The sequence below is a fragment of the Erpetoichthys calabaricus genome, chromosome 15 (genome assembly GCF_900747795.2).
Source record: "Erpetoichthys calabaricus chromosome 15, fErpCal1.3, whole genome shotgun sequence".
Taxonomy (NCBI): Eukaryota; Metazoa; Chordata; class Cladistia; order Polypteriformes; family Polypteridae; genus Erpetoichthys; species Erpetoichthys calabaricus.
The window spans coordinates 2,841,301-2,868,112 of record NC_041408.2 but is presented as its reverse complement, the minus strand read 5'-3'; the positions used below and the strand labels follow the sequence as shown (position 1 = coordinate 2,868,112).

General features: G+C 43.8%; 1 protein-coding gene across 1 annotated transcript; it reads right to left on the bottom strand.

The window, feature by feature from the left end:
- Positions 1-3,263: 3,263 nt before the first annotated feature.
- On the bottom strand, positions 3,264-18,346 carry rd3 (retinal degeneration 3, GUCY2D regulator). The gene is made up of 3 exons (XM_028820448.2): positions 18,035-18,346; positions 4,443-4,741; positions 3,264-4,195 (listed from the first exon to the last, which is right to left on the bottom strand). The coding sequence occupies exons 2-3, from the start codon at positions 4,736-4,738 to the stop codon at positions 3,892-3,894; spliced, it is 600 nt and encodes a 199-aa protein (XP_028676281.1). The 5' UTR covers positions 4,739-4,741; positions 18,035-18,346; the 3' UTR covers positions 3,264-3,891.
- Between the last annotated feature and the right edge of the window lie 8,466 nt (positions 18,347-26,812).

The window sequence follows — 26,812 nt, the reverse complement described above, 5'->3', positions numbered from 1 at the left end:
GTTCTTACTAAACTGTAGCAGTAGGGTGTTAGCCATAGATTGATACCGGAGAAAGTAGGGTGAAATGACACCTTTTATTGACTAACTAAATAGATTACAAATGCAAGCTTTCAAGGCAGCTAAGGCCCCTTCATCAGGCAAGGTGTAACCTTTCTTATCCATTATCCAACCCACTATATCCTAACTACAGGGTCACGGGGGTCTGCTGGAGCCAATTCCAGCCAACACAGGGCGCAAGGCAGGAAAACAAACCCTGGGCAGGGCGCCAGCCCACCGCAGGGCACACATCTTTCTTACTAAACTAGAATTCACTGACAAAATGGACAGCTGCAGCGGGCCGTCCATGTTGTGCGTATTCCTGCGGAGAAGACACACTGGTACCGAGTGTGGTTTATTTGCATGTGCACACACAGAACCGGGATAAGTTGAGTAACTCCTGTTAAGGCAAAAATCTGGTTTTGTAAAAATAACTCCATTTACATATGCAAGGCCACTTACAGAGAGTTAAAACCTCACCATCGGCCACCTTCAATATGAAAACAAGTCTGAGTCCTCCGTCTCCTGCGATTCTGCTGCTGAGCTTAGCGCTGCACGTTCAGCCCTACAGCATAAATGTAGCGATTTCTGAAATATTGAGACGGATCATTTCATCCGGGAGAAAGAATCATGTGACCGCCCCAGCGTTTGCCTCAGGAAATTGATCTCTGGGGACGCTTCCACCAATTTCTACCTGTGGCTGCTGCATGTGTGAGCGAAGCAAAGACTGAAGGGACAGAGGTGTGTTAAAAGACTTTACTGACTTTCAGTGGAGGGCAAACGTCATGATGTTGAGAAGTGCATTTTGTAAAATTATGAAGGTTTCCTTTAAGGACCTCAATGTATGTTCTGGCAGGTCTCCCTGGCCCTGCCACTGAGAAGCGCCAGCACCACCATCACCATGTTTCACAGTAGAGATGGTAGGAGGAAGGAGGTGAGCAGCGCATGGAGTGTTGTCCTCATCGCACCTCAGCATGGCTCCAGTGTCCGTGTGTGCAGCTCTACTTTTAGTCGCTGCAGCTCTGTAAAGGCTCAGTAGCGGTTAAGACTGCAGACTGAGCACCAGTTAGTTTGGCGTACACGAATCCACGGTGAAAACAATTGAGACCATCGACACCATTACTTTACAGGACAAATAATGAGTGACTTTATGGGTGCGGACATGCAGAGGCTAATGGAGTGCAATGTACTGTACATCGGCAAACTACAACATCCATAATTGCCACCCAGTGACAGGTTTACACGGACAGAGGTGGACAAATGTGTTGGAGCCATTACAGCTCATTGAAAAAGTGCTGTCTGCCCCCTGAACAGCAGTCACCTGTAGACCTGCATGCGTTTGTATCAAGAGTTGCTTCTTCTACAAAGATCTTCAAAAATGGCCTGAACACATTTGTTGGGACCTCTAGAAAAGATCATCAGTAACTGGATCTGAGTGATTTTTCAAACTCACTGTTTTCTTGAATTTGTCACACACATTTCCAATCATGCAATCAGTCATTCAACCGATTTAAATGGGGAAAAGCCAGAACTCTGTTGTTTGTGGTCAACATGTGTCCCACAATGAACATGGACCAGAGAAAGCAAAGGAGAGAGTTATCTGAGGAGATCAGAACAAAATAGAAAATGTCAGACAAGCCCGACAAAAGGAAAGGCTAGAAGAACATCTTGATATTTCTACTGTGACTACAGTTGCAAATATTATTAAGAAGCTGAAGGTCCATGAGACTGCAGCCAACCTCCCTGGACGTGGCCACAAGAGGAAAATCGACCCCAGAGTGGGCAGAAGCACAGTGAGAATGGCAGACAAAAAGACAAAAATGACTTCAGAGGAGATATACAAGCTGAACCCCAAGGTTGAGGTCTGTCAGGGTCTGTTTGTACCCTTTGAGTCGTAGTGGGCTCAGTGGAAGAAGACCCAGAGGGAGTCCACATCAAAAATGTGTACTGTCAAGCCACAATGCTTCTGGGAGAATGCCGTTTGGACAGATGAGACAAAACTGGAGCTTTTTGGCAAGTTATATCAGCTCTGTGTCCACAGACATGAAAGTGAGGCTTTCTTAGAAAAGAACTCCAGACCTTCCATGAAACATGGAGGACACTTGGCGATGTTTGGGGCTGCTTTGCTGCATTTGGCATGGGGTTCCTTGAGTCTGTGCAGGGAACGATGAAACCTCAAGACTATCAAAACATTCTGGAGCGAAATGTCCTGCCCAGTGTCAAAGTTCTGTCTCAGTCGCAGGTCATGGATCCTCCAACAGGATAAGGAGCCAAAAAACACAGCGAAAACCACAAGGAATGTCGATAAACACTACATGGGACTGTTCAGAAGTGTCCTCCAATGAGCCCCGATTTGAATCTCATGAAACATCTATGCGAAGAGCTGAAACCTGCAGTCTGGAGAAGTCCCCCTCCACATCTGACCCCCACTGGAGAAGTTTACTCAGGACGAGTGGGCTGAATGACCTATGGACAGGTGCAGATGTCTCATGGGAAAACTCCAGGAATTGCTTGTGTGAGGTGATTGCAAACTCCAAATCTGTCCTACAAAATGTAAGATTGAGGGTCCCATCGTGTACGTCCATGCCGTTGTCATTTGTGATTTTATTTGAAATATTCTGTTGGATCAAAACTCGAAAGCTAAGACTGATCTTTGTTAAAATATGGAATAAAGACGGGTGCCAATGACTTTGGTCACTTTCAAGAGACAATTGTGGGTTCTTCTTTGTTCGTGGAGGGGGACCAACAAATTTGTCCGTGTCTCTCATTACTTGTGAAGAAATCCACATGCGGTAACCCGGTTTTTCTAACCGTAATTCGTGTTTAAATGATATTTGTAAACCGGGTCCCTGTGAGGAGCTCACTTAAAGGTACTCACTGTGTGTGGACAACATGTGGAAAGTCACATTTTTTTTTCCTCCACACACCATGATGTGATCGGCGTCTACAGTGTGGAGCTGATTTGAGAGCTGTGCTGTCCATCATCTGCATTAAAACGGCTGCAAGAAATAAAACGTAGGAAAACCGCGAGGGCCAAGCGTCAAAGAACAACACAACGATAGCCGGAAGTGAATTCTCATTTCCAAAATGCAGATGTCTTCTCCAAAGCGGATCGTTTTTCTCACTGTCACTGCATAATTGAGACGAGTCCAGCAATTACGTGACATTCATAAGTAAACCTTTAGAACTGCCAACAAAGCAGGCGTGACAGGTCGAAAGAAAATTCTACAACATTGAAACTGTTTTTGTTTTTTTTTTAATGTTTACTTGCAAAAACTCAGCAGGTTATAAAGAGTAAGGACCGTTCCTTCCTGTTTTAATGAGTAAAAAGTAAATCCCACACCTTTAACGTTTCTCACTTATTGCGATATTTTACGATACAGCATCAATATGAACACCTGTTCCAATTTCTTTCCCTTTTCTTGTATTTTTATGCAAGAAATACCTGAAACATAAATTCAGCCTAAGATGAGATTCCCAAAGGCGGTTCCCAAAGCCAACCCCAGCAGCCGCGGAGAGTGGAGCGGAGGACTCTTAAAATGAGTGCTGTCATGTTAACAGCGGTCAGATCTTGGATCTGGGGCGTCGGTGTGGACAAATGATCCCATTTTTGATGCCGGTGAAATGGTTGCAGCTGGGCCAACATTGCCATACATGGCAGTTCAAGAGGTCTGCTGTGAGTTTACCGCTATAAACGAGTAACGAAAGCAAAACTGGACAGATCTGAAAAATACGAGCAAGTAAGAGAAGTGACGATTGTGCTTAAATTTCGGTGACTTTGATACAAGACCAAACCCCGGTAGAGTAGCTGGTATCACACAGGACAAGCAGTGACTTGTGCCCCGCTTGAGTCCATCATAACTTTTTCGACTGCCGGAACTCCGGCATGCTCCACACTCTCCGGTTTGAGTCAGTGCACCTCTCCACATCCTCAGAAATGGTCTTGATGTCGCTGCTGAACGGATATATCCTGACGCGAGACTTGAAGGTCGTCAGAGATAAACTCATGGCTCGCTTGTTGTTGCTGCTCCACTGCCTGGCCAGCTTTTTGGCCTCTTCGTCCTCCTTCACCTTTTCTAAGGCTTCCTGCAGGACCGTACGAAAGAGGTGTGAAACTTCCTGAACTTCAGGCTCGTACTCCGTGATCATCTGGCGAAACCTACAAGATAACAGAAGAGAGAATTACAAATGTTCTAGTAAAATGTGGAAGGGTGAAGTAAAAGGCTGCTGCTTCTTCTCTTTGATACAACCTCCACACCACTCAAGTGGCGTTCACCCCATCTGAAGCGGATTCATTCTGCACACTTGACGGTACGGAGGATTTAATCTGAAATGGAGAAATTTGCTCTTTATGCCCCCTTTATGCCTCCGTGACCGGCGGAGTCCCAATAGAACCTCTGTCTTACCTGAGAATGACCGGCCCACAGAAGGACGGGTGGATTTTACTGCAGGTGTCCTCGAGCTCCAGCCGCTCGCCAGGCGTGATGTCGTAACTACTCTTGTTGTAGCTGATCAGCCAGCTGTAGTCAACGCCAGTCTTGAGTCGCCGGTACTCATTGTCTCGTTCTCGCTGAAGCTTCTCGGCCTGCTTCATCTGCCAGCTCAGCTCCGTCATCAAAGTGTCCGTCACCATGTCCGCAGGGCTCTTCTGGGCATGACGGAACTGAGGCTCGTTCCACCTGAACCATGGTGTGAGGGCCATGATCTGTAAAAAAAGAAAATGACACCATCTGTGAAATAAGAGCTAACCTTTGTTTCATAGAACATCATCCCAAAGCGTTTTGTAAGGAGAGATCTGCCATACAAATTTCCGTCTCTGAGAACTTCCTTCAGCTTCTTTCCTATTATGTTTTTTTGAGGTATTAAATCTTATTTTCAATTTAGATTTATTTTTTAAACTGACTTCATTTATGGAAAAATGAATTTGCTCTGTTCCCATCACTATTTTGTTTTTCCCAGGGTACTGCATTTTTAAGTCGGCATCGTCATGACGCAACATCACTTGCTACAGAGCTCAGCCTTGGAAGTGACATGATTGATGTCATCAGCACGATACCATAAAGATCGATGTGTTGGGTACATCCTCATCCTAGTTTGTGAATAATCTGAGGAAACAATCTCTCGTGAGTGTGCTATTTAGTGAGCTATACATTTCCCAGTTCTTTACTTCTAATTCAGAACTCAGATCCCAGGAAAACCCTTCTTAATTTCCCCCTGTGTATTAAAGACCCGAAGTAAGGTGTAGTGGTTACAGCTTTGTACTTCAAACCCAAAGGATTGAAATCCCACTTCTAACACCACTATGTGACCATAAGCAAGTCACTTTAGCTGCCTCTGCTCTAATTAGAAAAACAAAAGAAATGGAACCAATTGTACCTCAAATGTTGTAAGTCACTTTGGATAAAGGTGTCACCTAAAAAACAGTAATAATAATCTTGAGTGTGTGTGTGAATGATAACACTGATCGTTGGCTGTGGTGTGTTTGCTTATTTTCTTCTGTCTGTGTCACAATGTCACCTTTTGGATAATAAATTCTACCTAACCTATCAATCTCTCTATTTAGTAAACAGGGCCTTTCGTATCTACAATTACATTTATTTGTTTAGCAGACACTTTATGCAAATCAACTTACAAAATGGGTCAACATAATCAAGTTAACATCAATCTAGGTGGGCTGTTTTGGGAACAGGTGTGACAGGACAAGGTGACAACACTGACCCACACAAGTGAAGAGTTCAGAACAAAATGGAAGTTACTAGTTACAATTCCAAGATTTACAAAACCTAACAGCTAATATCAGTGAGACAGACATTCACCAATCAAGAGGGTCTTCAAATGCTTCTTCAACACATTGAGGGAGTCCAAAGTTCGAATGGAGGCGGGCAGTTTGTGGCACCAGCCAGGGTTAAGGTTAGAGTCTCGACTGAGATTTGATACTACGCAGAAGTGGCATCACCGGACATCATTCAACAGGCAACCTGAGTGGGCAAGAAGGACCAGAGGACCTCACAAGTGTCTCCATACATAGAGGTGCTGACCCATTGACTACTCTGTAGGCAAGCATCAAGGATTTGAACTTAATATGTGTTGCTACATGGAGTCAATGTAGTGATCCGAAGAGAGGAGTGTCATGTGCCCACCTTGATTGGTTGAACACCAGATGTGGCACTGCATTTTGAATCATCTGCAGCAGCTTGGTGACACATGCCAGTACTCCTGCCAGCAGAGAGTTCCACTTGTCCAGACGTGACAGGACTAAAGCCTGGACAAGGGGTTGAGCTGCCCACTCTGTTAGATATAGACTGATCTTGAGGATGTTTTATGGAGTGAAGCTGCAAGATGAAGAGACTGAAGCAACATGGTCCCAGAAAGACGGCTGGTCATCAATCACCACCCCAAGGTTTCATACTGACTTGGCAGGTGTTGGCGATAGTCAGCCGAGCTGAACACAAATGGGATGTTGAATGGACAGGCTGCCTGTGATAACAAGGAGGTCTGTCTTTGCAGGTTGAGCTGGAGATGGTGCTCCTTCATCCAGGTTGAGATCCAGTAAGACATACAGTGATTCTAACTGATACTGTGTGACACATTGGAGGTAATGACAGGTACAGATGAGTGAAATTAAAAACCATGGGACTGGATGATATGGACTGTTGAGGAGATGTATAAAGGAAAGAGGAGAGGGCCTGTTACTGATACTAGGGGCACCCCTGTGCTTTCCTGACACACCCATGACATCTCCCCTTACCAGAACACATGGTAATCTGCCCAAACCACCTGAGGGCAGTCCCAGCAATGCCAAGGTCAGAGATGATGGCAACGAAGATCTTGTGGTTGGTAGGCAGAGGAGAGATCTAGAAGAATGAGGACAAATGACCCTTTGGAAGCTCTAGCCAGCCGTAACATGTCAGCAATATTGAGTTTAGTGGCCAATATTGTCATGACTGGTTAGGAAGAATGACTGGCCTGTAAGACAGATAGACAGAGAGTGTAGTTGGCAGGATCAGATACATAGATGGATGGATAGTGTGGAAAAAACACGAGGCACAAAAAAAAGGGTTGGGGTTCCACCCTGTATATTAAGATGGTTTTCCAAAGAATGTTGGGATAGAGAGTAATCTATAAAGACTAAGTCCAAGATGTGACCACCTGCAGGAGGTAAGTGTTTGGCTTTATATGTAGGGGGCAGGAAGAGGAGGGTCCAACAGGATTAGGAAGAAGTGAGGTCAGTTGGATGGCATGGTCCGGAGGCAAAAATGGAACCCGATTGTGTTTTAAGTGGTCTTTCCTTCCTGTGATCTGCAGGGGCGGGAGAAGAGATGTTAGTACATTTTGACGCCCTCAGAGTAAATGTTTTAAAGTTAGTTGAGCCCCTTGACTGCCTCCCATGTACGCATGTGTAACGATAGACAGATAGATAGATAGCGTAGTCGGCAGGATTAGATAGATAGTGTAGTCGGCAGGATTAGATAGTGTGGTCGGCAGGATTAGATAGATAGATAGATAGATAGATAGATAGATAGATAGATAGATAGATAGATAGATAGATAGATAGATAGATAGATAGATAGAAAAGGCACTATATACTGTAAGTGATCGATAGCTCTCATTTATTTAGTTCCTTTGACATCTATTGGCCACAGAATAAGTGGTGGTCCTTTTAAGGTGCCCCTGCCAACAACATCATCCAGGTTTGTTCCTCTGTCCCACAACTGTGCTGTTGATATCTGAATTTTGACCTAAGCTAGCAATCAAATTTGCAAACAACTATTTATTTAAATCAAGTCTTTGCCTATTTGTTCCTTCATTAGCCCTGCCCCAACCTGCTTGTAAGCTTCCGATTGGCTCCTCACCTGATTGTTCAGTGAACTCATTGTTAGCACTTCTTCTATGGAAACGAGTCTCCGACATTCACCTGAATGCACAGGACTGTCTGGGTCTCTTGATTGCTAATGAATGTCTCCTTTTCATCTCTAAATGTTCAAAGCTCCTTACATTTGTAATCTTTCACCTTGTCTGTCAAAGCATTCAGCCCTGACGTATCCACAGCAACACTTGTGGCACAATTCAACCCTCTGGAAAAAGAGTGAAACGGCTTTCACCGTGCGGCGTGTGAGTGAATGGCGCTCCACTGCTCGGGGCACACCCTTGGGAGGAAAAGCTGAGGAAGGACAAGGACACATGGAGTAGCAATGGCATAACACGACACAAAGATCAAAACAAGCCCAACCCCCGAGTCATACGACACCATCATCACCTGGCTGAAGTGGGCACACTAATACAATTCTCTGCTTACTCACTGAAAATGAGGAAGAAAAAATGATGTGCCAAGATAATGGTGTTGTACCACAAAGCTAAGTTCTAAAGAGATTTTATTTATATAGTGCCTTTCAAAACTGAGCACCATCCCGAGGTGTATTAAAAGTTCAAAGCCATTTTTTCAATAGTTTTTGAGTCACCTTCTTGTTAGGAAGATCACACTGAAAAGAGCCCGACCTTTGTGATTCCCACTTTTCATACACCAATGTAAAGGAGATCTCGAGAAAATGCAGAAGTATAACGCTGTGTGTAAGGCTCGGCTAACAGTCCATCATTATCATCTCGGCTCTGGCAAGTCGCTGCCTCCTTCATTACCAATTAAGTGGCACCTGGGGGACGAGAGAAAGCCGTCCCCGAGCTCATTCAAAAATGTCCTCAATTAAAAATGCAGTTGTTTACCTTCCAGCCCATTGTGCCGGTAACCCTTTAGCTCCCACTTACGTCTGCGAGCATTGTCAGCTGGCCTCTGGGGGGGGCTTGGAGTGATGCAAAAGTCAAAGCGTGAGGAGTGTAATGGGGGCAGAAAAACAAAACAGAGGTGGGCTTTCTCTGATAAGGATGATCAGCCCAAGGCAGGTGAATTACACACCAACAGTATGCTGCCCTGGAGAAAAGTCACATTGTGTGCACAATCAGTCGATCAGTGGGATTAAAGGCAAGTGGGGCACTGAGCTCTCCATCTTTCAGCAGATGGCGCTGTCGTGCAAAAAAGTGACATCAGTGGTAAACTCACCTGAGGAATTTAAGGGATTGTTAAAATGTCGACTTTGTCATCCCAAGCTGATTTTTTCCATAAATTCGTTTATCTAGAAAGACCTGATTTTTTTGGACTGTGTGGTGTTTTCTTTGTGCTTGGGGCCGCTTTGATCCCCTGCGGTTTTGCCATACATTTGCTGAGGTGTGCGCCGGCGCAGTTTCCACTTTTCAATTCCTGCTTTGGCCCTTAAAGCCTGAGCACCTTTAAGCGACCCACTGCTTCATTTTATCTGTAATGCAATTTGAATGGTGCGTGAACTTGTACAGCTGACTAACTGGGAGTAGGCGTCATCGCTATCATGAACCATTTATCTACAATATGATTAAGCACTTTGCCCATTGAACAAAAACTGGACATTTGCACTTGTGCTTTTGGTGTTGAGTATTTATGTTGGCACTGAGAAATCTTTCAGTTCTGTCCTCTGGTTGCACTTTATGACCAAATGCTATGGTACAGGATTTCCATTTTGTGTGATTTTTTTAATGGTATCAATTGGCTGACATTTTATCATCACTGTGCTGGTAGCCTAATTCACTGTGAAGCGCCGTGTCCCTCCTTCGCTCCCTCATGTGAGGTTTAGTGAAAGTTGTCTCCTTCCTCGGCTGCTCTCTAGTGCTGCTTATGCTACTCTGGTCTTCCACGACTCCTTCTATGCCCCTTTAATATTCTATTCTGTGTGGGATCTTAGGCCGAGCATGAAGTTGGACCACATGGATAATGGACGGGGGTGACCAGGAGAAGGAACATTGAGAAAACCAGCCCAAAGAATCGCTAACAGGAGGGCCACTCTATCTGTCGTCAAATCAAAATCAAATTCATCGATCTTACACCAAAAGGTAAATCCGAAACACCAACCACAATCGCATTAGAATACTTGGATGAGCAGAAAGTGCATGATGGCCGACCTTTTATCCATTCGCAAAAATAAAGTCAGCGTTGCGCACATGCAGGTGACGTTGTATGGCAATGTGGTGGCAATCGTTGTTCAAAATGGTTGCATGCATAAAAAACAAGATGTCATCAGGAGAGGACACTTAATACCTATGATTATCTGAAAACAACATCAGAAATGGAATCTATGATGGGATCCACATTTTTACAAAAAGAGTTCAGGAACATGTGCAAAGAATTCATCATGGACACAGACCATAAAGCCTGTATTATGTCTGCAAGAAGACAAAGAGTTTGAGAAGAAAGACACAAGTCAAAAAAGGAAGGTCAGAAGTACGAGCATCAAGGCAAAAACGGGAGAGAAAAATCATGGTGAGAAAAACGAGAGCAAAAGTCGAGAACCAAAAAAACGTTTACAGGACAAGAGTTTGAAATGTCAATTTGAAAAACACATTTGAATCGGCAGCTCGGATGAGGGAGTGCTACCTTGGGGGAACGCATCGTGTCAAGTCATCAAAGGGCACGACCTCAGAGGACACACCCCTAATAACGAGCGTGTCTGCCGCACTGATAATGGATGGTTAAGATGGCAGGGAGCGTAAAAACCCAAAGTGGCCGATGAAACATTCCCATCTGTGGGCTTAGCAGATGCTTTTATCCACAGCGACTTACAAAAGAGGTCAACGTTATCGAGTAAATGTTTAGGAACAACGTGTTACGGGACAAGGTTACAAAATGAATCATCACAAGTGAAGAGATCAGAACAAAAAAGCACACTAATTATGATTCCTGAGTTACAAAAACCGAACAGCTACTATCAGTTAGACAAAAATTGTAATGCTGGTGAAGCAAAATCAAAAATTTAAAGGAGAGAAACACAAAACAGAAAAAGGTCAAAACCAAGAGATCGAAAAGAACAGAAAAAATCAGGAGTGCTCTCCCCGGGACTTTCTCATATACTCAGATATGGGGATGGATATTTGAGGAGTAAACTGAAAGACAAGGATTATAGTTTTATATTATGTACATTAAAGAACCATCAACAACAAATCAAATCAAATTACCGTTTTTACTCGTGTACCACGTGCCCTCGTGTAAGACGCGCACCCTAATTTTTACAAAGAAAATGACGAGAAACAGTTTGCCCCGTGCATGACACACATTGTGATTGTATATGAAGCATTTAGGGCACGTTTTCCGCGAAATGCCCTTCTGTTTTTGTTGCATGATGAAAGTTTTTCTTTCTTCCGTCGCCAATCTTGACACATGACTCTAGACTCTCCGTACTTGCGACCTGCTGCCCGATTTCCTATCTTCTCTGCTTCCAAAATCACTTTTAGTTTCTCTCTCACCATGAAGGAGCGTAAACGCTTGGTACTATCCGTACTGAATGATGACGCCAAACTGATTAAAAACCAAGAGCGAGAGAGAGAGAGTGCAAGTGAGCGAGAGAGAAAGTGAGAGAGAGAGAGAGAAAGTGAGAGAGAGAGCGAGAGCACGAGAGAGAGAGAGAGAATGCAAGCGAGAGCATGAGCGAGTGAGAGAGAGAGAGAGCGAGAGCAAGCGAGAGCGCAAGAGAGAACGTGAATGAGAGAGAGAGAATGCGAGCGAGAGAGAGCGAATGAGAGAGAGAGAGAGCGAGAGCGCGAGAGAGAATGCGAGAGAGAACGCGAGAGAGAGAGAGAATGCGAGCGAGAGAGAGCAAATGAGAGAGAGAGAGAGCGAGAGTGAGCGAGAGCGCAAGAGAGAACGTGAGTGAGAGAGAGAGAGAGAGAGAATGCGAGCGAGAGAGAGCGAATGAGAGAGAGAGAGAGCGAGAGAGAGAGAGCATGAGTGAGTGAGAGAGAGAGAGCGAGAGAGAGAGAGAGAGCGAGAGCACGAGCGAGCGAGCAAAAGAGAGAGCGAGTGAGAGAGCCCACGCAGAAGAAGTAAACATTACAGAAATAAATTTCCTCGTGTATGATGCGCACCTGATTTTCTAATGCTAATTTTTGGGAAAAAATGCGCGTGTGGTACATGTGTAAATACGGTAATAATATATTGAGCAATTATTTTGAAAGTAAAGTTGAATAAATCGGACTTGGTAGCTGCATAAATAAAAAAGTACCACTTCCGATTAATGGAAATAGTCTACAAGTTGATAGAAATCTACATTTTGTACCCAATACTTGTATGCAAAACTTGGTTGACCACCAAAGTGAAAGCGAACTCAAGTTATCGTGTTTACACACAGACATAATTCCAAAAATGGTATTTCGGACTCAGGGAGGTCCTAAAACATTGAGATTCATCAAAATCTCTATATCAAATCTTTGGACGATTACAATACTTTCCCTATACTTCATATATGAGAAAGTAAAAACATAGCCAAATCTCCAGATGAAAAATTGAGGTCGGATGAACAACTCAAAAGTCAGGAGTCTAAAACGATCAATTCAAAAACAAGAGATTCTGAAAGAAGGTTGAACAAAAGGCTTCTTGATAAGGACACAATAAAATGAGTGACATGCAGGTCACAGACTTGGCAGACACGCTCGCCAACGACGGATGCTGAGAAAAAACAAACAAGATGGCCGCCAGAATCTCAGGATGGCTCCGCCCCTTATTGACTGGATTCTCCCTTCTATCTCTGTGAGGCCCTACTGGAATTTTCTTACCAAAAGTGTCACTGCAATCTCAATCAATCGAGTAGTCAGTCGATCTTCATTATGTATGTAGCGCCTTTAACATCAAATATCCATATGGGACACACTTTATGACAGAAGTAGCCGTAGCAGCATGGTGATGCAACATCACATGACTGGCGATGGCCCTGGCAGTCATAAACAAGGTGGACACCCTTAGGTTCCAAACAACTTCAAATGTTGGCCCCCCTCAAGATTCATCACTAAAGTGGTGCCACTTTTTAATGAACAGAAAAAGACTCGGAAAATAAACCAAAATAATTCAAAATGAATCTACAGTTCTTTAAAAATAAAGAAATAAAGAAATCACAAAAGCTTTGGGTGTTCTTTCCTTGTTCTTGTCTTCCCACCTTTGAGATTGCATTAAAGTCGAGATGCCGAGGGGGTCGTGCCAGGTGGGTGTGTGTCAAGAAACTTGACAGTCAGCCAAGGACGTTGATTTTTTGGCTCTTTAAGACGCATTTGTGACGGGAAAAACGTGAATTTTAAAGTGGATTCACAAAGTCCTGAGACCCCCTCACATTCCGCACACTTCATCGTGTTGTACGTTTATTTTAAAATGGATGAATTTCACACGTTTCACGGTCAGTCTACCCATAGTGACAAAGTGACGACATGTTTTCAGAAAGGTCTGCCGATTTGTTAAAAGTTAAACACTGAAATCTCTCCTTCCCAGAGGTAGTCGGACCCTTTGCTGTGGCCCTCCCAATTGTCCCCAGGGGCTTCTTGTTTGCTTGAATTCCCCTTGAGATGTTTCTCAAACTTGATTGGAGTCCACCTGTGGCCAAATGAATTGATTGGACGTCACTTCCTGTCCTGTCCCCATGTCATCAGACCCCGCCCCTTTCTGGGAACCAGTGCCTTAAAGCCATCCGGCACTGGAAGGAGGCAGCCAGTCTTGGCCGGCTACACTCAGGGGTCCACCTTTCTTTAGTGTGTATCACCCACCTGTGCTCTTTATTTGCCCTCTTTGCCACTTGCTGACTTCGGCCATTACAGTAAATGTTTGGCTTCTGCCTTTTCTTGACGCTCGCTTGTATTTTGTTCACAGCTCTTCATGAGTGATGATCGGTTTTGTCCCCTTGTCCTGTCACACTTGTTCCCAAACTGTCCCCCAGACTGATGTTTTACTCCATTATGTTGACCTAATTTGGATAAAAGCGCCTGCTAAGCAAATAAATGTAAATGTAAACAAGCTAAATGGCCGTGACATTTTCCAATTCACAGAATTCACGATGATGAAGGTGGTCTGTTGTTAATCTTGAATCAATCCCTCTGACAGCAGCGCGGTTATAGAAAACCACTGAATGGAGGCTGAAGTGACATTTCAGAGGCGCTCTGTTTACACCGCATTGGTGGGCTCTTCATAGAAGGTGGCGCGCCACTCGCCCCACGTGGCTTAAGCAATCAGTGACCTCCAGCCATGTTTGCAAATGCAAATCAAAAACAAAGCGTCCTTACATTGCAAATGACAGCAGTGCTGTGAAATATGAATCTTTCATTGCCTGTCCATGTGTGCCTGGTACTGCAGACCATCGTGTGACAACAAGCAATCTGAGCACCCGGGGACCAAAGTCCGACAAAAAAAAAATAAAAAACCAAGAGGGACTTGCTGCCTGCGCCATGTGGCAGTGCCAGTCAACGCACATTTGGAGCCCTAGGTGGGCTTGATGAGTGTCACCTCATTGCCACGCTTAGTGGAGAGCTGGTATTGTTAGACTTTGACAACCTTAGTGTCCGGATCACGCAGCCCATGTTGTCTGTAGTGTGGGTGCCTTTAGTTTTAAAATGGCACCCAGCTGGCATTGGTGCCAACTCAGTATCATCAGAGCTCAAAGACTGAGGGGTGAAGACCCCCAGTGTCAAGAGCACCCACACCCTTGAAAACACAAATGGTGTCCCTTTGTGAACACACCACGGACAATATTGTTAAATTTCTATCTACGACCGGGGTTGAGGGGGTCCATAGTGTGTGTCCTTTAACTTTCAAAAATGGTGCCCCTCAGATGATGGACGGCCACTCATATCACCTAATGCATTGAGCAGCTCTGCTATGTGGGCTTAAATGTCTCGGGGGGGGGGGGGGGGTCTCTGTTATGGGACAAAGAGGAACAAAGAGCCATTAAATATAAACAGTGACAGGCATGGGGCAGGGCTGTAGATAGATAGATAGATAGATAGATAGATAGATAGATAGATAGATAGATAGATAGATAGATAGATAGATAGATAGATAGATAGATAGATACTTTATTAATCCCAGGGGGAAATTAGTAGTAATTGTAGTCAGACCCCCAGAAGCAACTCTCGACAAGAGTCAAAGGGGAAACACAAAAAGGCACCGCTGTTATAACTTGAGTGGCTCTGAATGTTATCCTTATTATTATTTGTGCGTGTGACACACCGCGGGTCTCAGTGCTTACAGGGGCGACCGTTACCACTCTGGCACGACTGCGCCCACGTGCAGACTGAGGTGCCTTCTTTGAGACACTCTCTTTTATTTACTTTACTTTTTTTCTTTTCAAAATGTACTTTATTAAGTGATTGTGTCAGTTGTGTGCTACGGTGGAAAGCGCAGTGCAGTTTATGAGCACACACAATAAATGGCGGGTCAAGAACGACATCCAGCGTGTCGCAAGTGACGCCTAGCAGTACGCACTTCCAGTCTGTTGAATTCGCTTCACTTCAGTCCGAGATAAACCGTGGACTGAGCCCACTCAGCTTTCGGATTGTTTATTTATTTACTTTTTTTTCCATTAATTTTGATGCTTTAAGGTGACGTAATTTGGTTTTACATTTTGAAATTTGGAAAGCTATTTGGTGGCTCTGTTTACATTAATGACCACTGCCACCTCATAATGGACAATGCTGGAAAAATGAAAACCCACAGAGACTCAGGGAGAACACGCAGGTTCACACGACACTGGATTTGTATACCCAGACAATGGCGGCGCTAAGTGCTGAGCCACCGTGCCGTCTGAGTGGATGTACACTTTAAAGGAAAGAAAAGAACCCCATTGTGTCCTGCTGCTTCTGCTGTCAGGAATTGTATGTGGGGAACACGGAAAAGCAAAAGGTATAGAAAATGATCATTATTATTTTATTATTATTATTCTTATTAATGTTCAGGACTGACTGCTGAGTTTGAGAGACTTTCTCTAGAACACATTATTATATTTGCTGTTTTTCTCCAACTAAATATATGCATGAACATTAGAACAATTTTGATGATATATATACAGTATTTATAGATATCGATTTATTATTATTTTTAATAATATTTCAGGGGCTGAGAGACAAATTTGATGGATTTTCTCTTAAAACATATTTTTGAATTTACTTATTTCTTTAACTAAATATATATGAAAAATTAAAACAGTCTGGATGATATATATACAGTACATATATAGACAGAGATTTATTATTATTATTATTATTTTGGGGCATTTTATTGTATTTCCCAAATTCTTTATTAAATAAAAACATATATAAACATTATATACTGTATATACAGCATACATATATAAGAACATTACATCAATTTTGATATACTGTATAGTTATCTTTATTGCTATTTTTAATATTATTATGGGGCTGTTTGCTGAGTTTAATGGATTTTCTCAGAACATATTATATTTGCTATATATTTTAAATAAATACACACACACACATATATATATATACATACAGTATATTCTGTACAGATATACATAATTATAATAATAAAACGGAGCTGCGTGTTTGCTGGTTTTTCACAGAACATATTGCATGTGTTATTTTCTTCAAATAAATAAATATATACATATATGTACACACACACACACATATATACATATGCAAATACAATAACATGCTCTTGGGGAAATGCAACAGACTCGGTCAGCCCCTATAATAATAATAATAATAATAATAATAATAATAATAATATATGCACAGTATATGCTGTATTTATTTATTTAAAGGAAATAGCAAATGTGGTCCGAGAAAATCCATCAAACTCAACACACAGTCCCATATTACATATACTGTATATATACATACTGACTGATTGAATTGTTTTATTCAAGAAATGTCATTGCTGTTACTATTCGTGTCACTTCTCGGTCACTATACTTCCAACACAAGTGTGTGTGAGGGACACGAGCGCCATGACTTTCCTCGATGTGTTTCCATTCTCGACCTCAGTAAGATTAAAGTCACGCAGTGCGCCTTCCTGCTACGTTCTGCTTTGTAAATCTGAGCGCATCACTTACTGTAACACGGCGTTTACCGGACAAGGCGCTATAAAGCCAATATGAGAGCGCGTCAAGTCGAGCCCCTTCCTCGTGCCCCCCTGCAAGGCCGGACTCCCCCCGATTCCACGCAGCCTGACTCTTCGGAAGTATCGTAAAGACACCGCGGGTGCTCAGCACGGATTTGTCCTCGAGGGTCGCGTATGTGAGGTCCGCGTGCTTCGCTTTTCTTCCCGCAATTCTCTCTGCTTGTTTTTACTTACGAAGAGCTTTGAACCGTAGCGCGCAGAGGAGTCCCCGTGAAGCCTCCCTAAAGTGCATTACCGGGTTTGGACGAGTCGTTCTCCATTACCCGCCTGATCCCTCTGAGGGTCGCCTGTCCCAGCATTGCTGAGGCTGGCCGGGGTGCCAGTCACATGACGCGCGATGACACCTTCTATTTATCACGGACATTTTCATACTAAAGTGTAGCGCAAAGAGCTTTACAAATAGTAAAACAAAAAAACAAAATGACGATAAATAAAAATAAAGGCAGAGCTGCCCATACTGGGCATGCAGGAGGAAAAACCGAAAAAACGAGCAAAGCCGGCGGTGCACGAAGAATCTCCACGAGCGCGCGGGGAACTATCCAGGAACTTATTGAGATGCTTGGTTGTGTTCCTCCAACGCTTTCTTTTATTTGTTCAATTTAAATCTTCGCCATTCCGCATATCAAAGCGCCGATCTCAATTCACCCCAAAGTTCCACGCCGCTTTCTTCAGTCTAAATGGTCTCAATGTGAAGTCGGCTGAAACGAACCGATGGTGTCCGCCTGGCCACTTCCCGGTTAGCACCCGGACGGGTTTGTTGCGGTGGGCGGCCCGTTTTTTTTTTTTTAAACTCCGGTTGATGCATTTTGAATGTTCGGTAAACGTCTCATTCACCTGGAATGTCGGACAGTAATGTAGTTTGCACTTTTTTTAAATTCACGGACCGCACGGAGCCCAAGTGCGCGGAGTTATCTCCATAATAGCAGCGATCCGAACTCTTCATGCCATTGAAACCCCCCAGGATTCCCCAACTTTTAACACCTGAAATGCCTTCTGGACCCGCGCTGACCGGCGGGCGCCACTTACTTGCCTGGCACGGACAGCCCGATTTTACGCGTCACGCGGCGGAGGTCTTCCTCTTCTTTTCTTTATCCCCTTTTTCTTCCTCTTCCCTTTCTTCTTCTTCTTTAATTTATATTTACAGTAAAGATCCCACTGACAAGTCCTTGTCCCTTTTCAAGTTGTGCCTCTGATTTGTCGGCCACTCGCCGGGTGCCACTTGTTGCTGCGGTCCTGTCCAATTGTCAGGGGGGCCGCTGATTCACTCGGATGCTCACTCGCGCTCCTTGATTGTGATTTGCGGTTGCCATGGCGATCCTCCTAAGCCTATTTGGCCACAATAAGCGCGATCTGTGCAGGCAAAGCGCATTTAGCAGCGGCTTACTTTGAAAACAAGGAGGATAAGGGGGACGCGATCGGGAGAGGCGGAGGATGACGAGCCGGAGGGCTTTGGTCTGCTTAATACATCGTTAATACATTATTGATACACTATTAAGACATTCATTCATTCATTCATTCATTCCTGCGTTCGTTATGTTCTTCGGGTTAAGGATTGAATAATCAATAAACTGCGGTGTTTGTATGACACAAGGCCAGCTTGGGCGGGACTTTCTTTCTTTCTTTCTTTCTTTCTTTCTTTCTTTCTTTCTTTCTTTCTTTCTTTCTTTCTTTCAGTAATTTGATCCATAAATTTAACTATAATTATAAATATGACACTCCATTCAAGGCAGGTTCCGCCTAATATCTCAGGGGGATTCTTTCTATGTAGTTCCTTTCCATCCATCCATTTTCTGCCACTCACCTAGGTCCAGGTCATGGGGGCAGGGGGTCTAAGTAAAGTTTCCAGACGTCCCACCTCTTGCAACTCCTCCACGAGATAACGAGGTGTTCCCAGTCCAGCAGGGAGTTAAAATCTCTCCATCGTGTTCTGGGTCTGCGCTAAGCTTTCCTCCAGGGAGGCATCCTAGTCAAATGCCCGACCACCTCAACTGGCTCTACTTTGAGTTCCTTCCAAATTTCTGCACTTCTCACCTCTAAGGCTGAGCCCACACACCCTGTGCAAATCGTATGACCACAGGTAAGGTTTGGATGGTAAATCAAGAGCTTCACCTTTCTCCTCAACTCCCTCTTCACCGGGACTCCAGCGCTGCTCTTATCTGACTGTCCCACTCCCTTCTCCCCTCACTCGTGAACAAGACACCAAGATATTTAAACTCCTCTGCTTGAGGCAGCACCTCATCCACAACCAAAGAGAGGGCTGAGAAACATGACCAAGGACTTGGAGGTGCTGGTCCTCATCCCGGCCACGTCACACTTGCCTGTGTGTCACCCCAGTGCATGTCTGAGGTCAGAGTCCGATGAAGCCAGCAGGACCACCTCATCTGAAAAAACCAGAGATGCAATTCTGAGGTCCACAAAGCTGGACACCCCCCACTCCTTGGCAGCTCCTAGGAATTCTGTCCATGAAAATTAAATTGGGTTCAAAGGGCAGCCCTAGTGGAGTCCCATACCGGACTGGAACGAGTTTGACTTGCTACCATCAGTGCAAACCAAGCACTCACTCTGGTGGTAAATGGGCCGGGCTGGCCGGATACCAAAGCATTACCCCCAATAAAATACTGCAGGGCACAGTTGTATGTCTTTTCCAAGTTCACAAAACATGCGTAGATTGGTTCCTCATACTCCCATGAACCCTCCAGAATCCTTATGAAGGTAAAAAGCTGGCCCAGTGTTCCAAGAGCACTTGTAGGACGAAATCCGCTTCACTCCAATGAATCTGAGGCTCGAGCAACGGATGGACCCTCCTTTGCAGAAGCCTGGTGGAGATCTTCCAAGGGAGAGTGAGGAGTCTATGGCCATGGTGCCTTTCCAAATATAACAAATTAATGATAATCTTTCTTTCTTTCTTTCTTTCTTTCTTTCTTTCTTTCTTTCTTTCTTTCTTTCTTTCTTTCTTTCTCTTTCTTACAATACATCCTCATCTTTCTCATCCTCTTCTTTCTATTCTCTTTCCCTTTACTCCTCCCATTGAAATCAAATAAGATCTGTAATATAAATAAGATGTTTGCTTTCCTGATTAAACAAGACTGGTTTGAGTTTGGTCTGGTATTGTTTTTACTGGAAAATGATTAACTAATTTCTGATTAATATAATTAATTTTCTTTCTTTCTTTCTTTCTTTCTTTCTTTCTTTCTTTCTTTCTTTCTTTCTTTCTTTCACAATCCGCCCATCAGTTTTCTGTTCCTGCTTATCTACAGCTGGGTCGCAGGTCTCATCCCAGCAGCCCGTTGTGTATAAACTGCACACACCGTTCAGCACATCGGCTTAGGGGGGCTCCGTCAGAGACATGTGAAGGTAAGGAAGTCATTTCCGGAGCACAGTGTCACTCACGTGTTCCCCTTCTCCCTCCATACAGCAGAAGATGAGGCACAAGAGGGACAGTGACATCACTCCCAGGACCACCTCAGCACTTCAGCCCCTTACCGCCCCACCAGCTGTATCAACAGAGTCAAACCCCTAAGTCATTCCGGAACCATCCTCTGAAAGGAGGCACATCTCACACCTGAGGCGCACCTTATCAGGCCATCGACATGCAATATAAAGGATGGTGTCACCATGCCATCTGTTTTCTATTTATTATGACAAATGACGTAATTAAAGGGGCACCTGGAGGTCTCCAACCTTTATTGTGTTCTACATTTCTCCTTTCACAATATATATATTGTGACTAACTTAGGAGCATCCTCACAGCATTATGGTAGTAAGTACACAGGTGCCAGCGTCCGGGGAAGTGCGATTGAACAGTGACAACAGTGACAACAGTGCTGTCCATAGCGTGGATGTAACAGAAAGGCCTGGAGCGCACACCACTTGAGTTACATTAATGGCGCCCCTTAACTTTCAGACATATCCTCAGTGACCAAGCTGGCCGTCTATGTCCCCTAAAGGATGGCCCAGCTCCGAGTGACAGTAACGTGTAACAAGTGTCCGGCTTGTATGACAGCGCGTTCGTGGAGGTCAAGCTGCTTACAGAAGTCAGCAGATGGATACCTCGGCAGAGTTGCGTACGCCGTGAGGTGACCTCAGTGTCTTTTTATGGCCCACTGTTTCCCCCCCTGACTAATCTCTTGTGCGATTAACCTCTCTGAACCTCTTACCTTCGATTATCAGCCTTCCCTTGATTGCTCAAAACAACGTCAAGCCTCTCGTCCTCGCCTCGCTGCACGCTTTTAAAGTCTCACTTCATTATAAGCCGGTGCTCTAAAGAAGCGCTCAAGCTGTCATTTCTTAGCCCCCCCCTCCAAACCTGCGTCTCACTTGTTATCTTTATTGCCTGGTTGAGTGGTCACTGCTTTCACAGTTTGTCCGTGATGATACTCAGGCCGGGTGTTTAGGTGGCCAAGGAATGAAAGAAGGAGCCGAGCCGTTCTATGGTGTGCACCCCGAGGTCTGCTTGCAAGGAGTAAATCAGAAACATCAGCCCCTCATAATGTTTAAAATCATTAAATTATTAGAAAAAAGAACCTTTGGGCAGGTGGGGGACTGCGTGTCACATTTAGGGGACACGGCTGATTAGCTGCCTGACACGTCCTTGACCCCCGGGCACAGCTCCTGTTTGGACTGACGTTTCAGTGGGTACCGATGTGTGCGTCCTCATGCCAGGAGATGGCGTCTTCACAGAAGTAGGATGGGTGTGACGTCATCAGGAGCGGCTCACCTTATGAGGTGTGCTTTGCAGGAAAGCCTGAAGGATTTTGAAAGGTAAACCGGAGAAAAGATTGGGTGGAAATCCAAGGGATCGAGAATTACAGCAAGTCCAATCAAAAGACGAGAGAAAAAGACAAAAAAACACAAATCCAAAACATTAAAGTAATAGCAAGGACTCGTTTTTAAAATCCGTGGATTCGGACATATAGATTTGACCCGACAATGAACTTTTGTCCTGTTGGGACATCCAAAAAAAAATCGGGAGCTCAAAAAATGTCATCGATATGTTGATGATGGGGGCGTGTCGGTCTGTCATTGTGTCACCGTTTCTTGAGAACGGTCCAGAGCTAAAACGGCTGGACGGAAAAATGCCAAACTCGAAAGGTAAGCCTGTTATGAGATGACGATGTGCTGTTTCATTTTTGAGCCAAATCCTCAAATACCGTAACACCTCTCGTGAATGACATCTTTTATGATCAGAAAGATCAGCATCAGAGCAGTAAATAATGACTGAAATGTGCTACAATAGCTCAGGTAACTTGGTTCCTGGGGCCCAAAGCCCACCGACGCTCACGGTGGACTTTGGTTTTTTTTTTTCCTTCTTGTCCTGTCAGTTTTCCAGCTAAGCAGAAGACGGCTCTGAGTTAAAACTTAGAAAAGACACTAAACCAAAATCACCAAAACGTCCCTAGAAGTCGCCATCGGAGTTGTACCATTCCTCTCTTTGGTGTTTGAACCAGAAACTAAACGGCAGCCAAACTCCACTTCACAAAAGAGTCAGGAGACGGCTCCGTGCTCCACTTTTATTTCGATTCTGATAAAGTCTTCTTGCTTCGATAGGACTAACAAACACACCTACTCGTGAAGTGGGCCATCTGACCGGCGACTTGCTGTGATTCTGCTTCTGCTTCCTTACAACTATGAACATGAATATTCATGAGGCTGTGTTAGCATTCATTTGAATAACAAACAGCTGTACTGAGCCAAAAAGTCAAAACCGAAAGAAATGAGAAAAACTATCTCTGTATGTCAAATGAGACGGGTCATCCATCTGTCATGCAAAAGTCGCGTGGTCTTAATCGAGAACTTATGACGTGACACGCGTAACACAACCCAAGGACTGGAGGTTCGGGCTGTGCCACCCACGTAATTGGGCTTCGGGTCCTTCTCAAGGCAAATGACAACATGGAAAGGTGAGGAAACAAAAGCTGAATGGCGATGACCTCCGACCCCAGTGAGGTGGACTCCTCGTTTTCATTGCAAACACAAGTCATTCACTCCAAGAGCAATGAAAAGGCACACACGACCGCGCTGTTGGGCTTTGAGGGACACGGCTGCATTGAGTGACCTGGGGTGATGTGTTTCAAAAGAGGCTCTTATACAAGGACTGGAGGTGTTACCAGCGCACATGGATTTGGTTTGAACTTATCCAGAAACCTGGGCAGATGTAAACAGCATGCCACCATCTTAAATAGTGACAAGCTGATGATGACATGAGTTATGGGTTGCAGCTTCTGGAAGTCATGTGAGTGTAATGGTCATTGTTACTGCCAACAAAGAACACAAAATGACAGAGCCTGTTACTGAAAATATAGCAGTACAGTACACTAATAACTGTTAACATTATCGACAGTGTAAATCTGTGTAAAACACCACACCGCAGTACAGTAGACGAGCAGTGTGGCACACCGCTGACGTGGGCTGACTGAACTGTCTCAGTGAACCCAACACCTCGTGCTTTCAAGGCCAGCCTCCCTCCTGCTCGCTGAGACCACCGGTGTCAAGTGCAGCAACACAGAAACCGCAATCAATCCATCACCCACGTTGGCAACAGTTTACTCACAAACGCCATGCAAGCGATCAAAATGAGCACCGTCTATGATGAGTCACTTAATGACTGAATGAAATCTGCTGCCGGTGACTCACATCACCATTCTACACTTTCTCTCTTAATGACATGACATCAGCCTGTGTTGTGGGCCGCAATCTGCAGCAGGGTGGCAATTCTGTGCACTCGTGGCACAGAAAACAGGTTAGTGGCAGGAACAGAAATGGACGGGGGGCACAGAAAGAAATACGGTCTGGTAGAGGAGACGGGGGTGTGATGCTTAAAATACTCTACAAGGAGATGTGACTTCTAAAAGGCACTATATAATAGATAGATAGATAGATAGATAGATAGATAGATAGATAGATAGATAGATAGATAGATAGATAGATAGATAGATAGATAGATAGATAGATAGATAGCGTAGTTGGCAGGATTAGATAGATAGATAGATAGATAGATAGATAGATAGATAGATAGATAGATAGATAGATAGATAGATAGATAGATAGATAGATAGATAGATAGATAGATAGCGTAGTTGGCAGGATTAGATAGATAGATAGATAGATAGATAGATAGATAGATAGATAGATAGATAGATAGATAGATAGATAGATAGATAGATAGATAGATAGATAGATAGATAGCGTAGTTGGCAGGATTAGATAGATAGATAGATAGATAGATAGATAGATAGATAGATAGATAGATAGATAGATAGATAGATAGATAGATAGATAGATAGATAGATAGATAGATAGATAGCGTAGTTGGCAGGATTAGATAGATAGATAGATAGATAGATAGATAGATAGATAGATAGATAGATAGATAGATAGATAGATAGATAGATAGATAGATAGCGTAGTTGGTAGGATTAGATAGATAGATAGATAGATAGATAGATAGATAGATAGATAGATAGATAGATAGATAGATAGATAGATAGATAGATAGATAGCGTAGTTGGCAGGATTAGATAGATAGATAGATAGATAGATAGATAGATAGATAGATAGATAGATAGATAGATAGATAGATAGATAGATAGATAGATAGATAGATAGATAGATAGATAGCGTAGTTGGTAGGATTAGATAGATAGATAGATAGATAGATAGATAGATAGATAGATAGATAGATAGATAGATAGATAGATAGATAGATAGATAGATAGATAGATAGATAGATAGATAGATAGCGTGGTTGGCAGGATTAGATAGATATGTAGATAGATAGATAGATAGTCACTCCTCTTTTTCAGATTCCTGTCATTTCATTTCTTGTTCTTTGCGCCATACTCCATGTGTGTTTGTGGCTCTTTAATCTAAAATTCGCCTCATTCCGCTGAGTGCCCTGGATGTTTGCCCCTCCGCGATGCCCACACTGTTCGTTATAATCAGACGTATTCGGCTCCCAAGAGTAGGAGGGCTGTGGGTGGAATGCATTGACCCAAAATTCAAAACAGAATTCAAGTAAAAAGTGCAAACCCACACCACGCCGATCCCTCCAGGCTGTGCTTGTACCTTTTCCAGACGCTGGAGATTCGGCATGCGGAATGCAGCGGCACATTTCCATGGATACCCGTTTGTTTGCCGGCACTGCGATGGAGGGCACACACACACACACACACACACATCTTTTGTTGTGCACATTTATGTCCAGATGCTCATTTTCACCAAAACACTCACTGACAACAAGTGGTTTTGTTTTCCAAGTTTTCTCATTTTCCCCGAGACTCACTTCAGGCTCGCTCGTGTACCTGAGCCTCACCTAGAGTGGACACACACACACACACGCACTCACACATAAACACACACACGTACCTCAGGTCTTGCTGAGGGTTTCACTGTATGGCACCGTATGGAGGCTGATGTGTCTCCTCCATTGTTCTCCCCATCCATTTATTTTCGTAATCTGCCTCCTCCTGGTCATTTACAGTGAGACCAGAAGAGCACAGAAGGTGTCTCTGAGATCAGGATTATCCTCGCCCCCCCACAGAACCCCTCATTCTTGGGGGTCCAAACCCAGACATCCTCAGCTTCTCCACAGTGTGGACACGTCGATCTTCTACAGGGCTGAGTCTGCACAGCCGCCCTCACTTTGATCGGTGCCATTGTTTATTTGCACAATCAATTTTGTGTTTTTGTCTTTTCTGACTAAATTGCATTTTAGTTTTAGTCACATTTTAGCCATTTAATTAGTTTTAGAAATCTAAAGTAAAGTATATAAGGCAAACGGTCAAAATCAGATGGCTGCCTTGTTTAACATATAAATATGCACAGAATGTGCGGTACAGCGAAACTGTTCAACAGGCGGTGCTGCTCGTCTCAGCCGAGTTCAAAGTACTCAACCTACACCTCAGTGTTCATGTTTGCAGTGCGCCATCTATTGGAATGTATTTTGTATTGTATGTAACAATCCAATGCATTACTACAAGTGTTTGTGATGCGCCATGTGTTGGAATGACAAATGTAATGCATATAAAGGTCAATCTATCGGCCTATCCATCTATATATGTCCCTGCTATATGCCATGCTATGCTATGTTAACATTTTCAATGCGCCATCTGTTGGAATGACAAGTGCAATATATTTTATTAACTGGAATCACAAAAAAACACAACAAAAGGCATAAGTAGTCACCAAATCCAAAGCAAAATCAAAATGCACCATTAGGAACTGTGAGTGTTCTGGAAGATAAAACTTTCAGCAAAAATCAGGTGATGTGTGTAAATAAACAAAACAAAAGAAAAAGTATAAATAAAATGAAATGAAACCAAAGCCCAAAACAAGAGATAACAATTGTTGTCAAGAGAATAAGAGGGTCTAAATCAAAAGTACACTTGAGGAAAGAGCACAAAGATGATCCTGGAATATCTCAGTGATTTGGTATCCACAGATCGGATAAGGATTTGCACCCACAGCCGTCCTTTAACGTGTGGGCCCCGATCTCAGAGGCGGCCTCATCAAAGCACCAGGGACATCTCTGTTGACTCCCAGCCTCTGAGGTGGATCACTCAGGAGCTCAGGACCCTCGTATGCCATTTCTTTTTTATCCTTTTTCCTAATCTTCATCCTGTAAATAAACACGGGGGCCGCTGGTTCCCCAAACCCTTTTGGTGGCTTTTTGTCTGCTATTATCACACTATATATATAAATACTGTATATATACTGTATATATGATGATGTGAAAGAAAGTGAGGATCAAAAGAGAATGGTTGGGGTACCAGCTGGTGAACCCTGTGTAATGAAGATGATTGAAAA

Bases quoted from the DNA above. Each gene is read 5' to 3' on its own strand.
- rd3 (XM_028820448.2), bottom strand. From the start codon at position 4,738: ATGGCCCTCACACCATGGTTCAGGTGGAACGAGCCTCAGTTCCGTCAT. The intron at 4,196-4,442 runs GTAAGACAGAGG...GTTATCTTGTAG, and splicing joins TGTGGGCCGGTCATTCTCAG to GTTTCGCCAGATGATCACGG.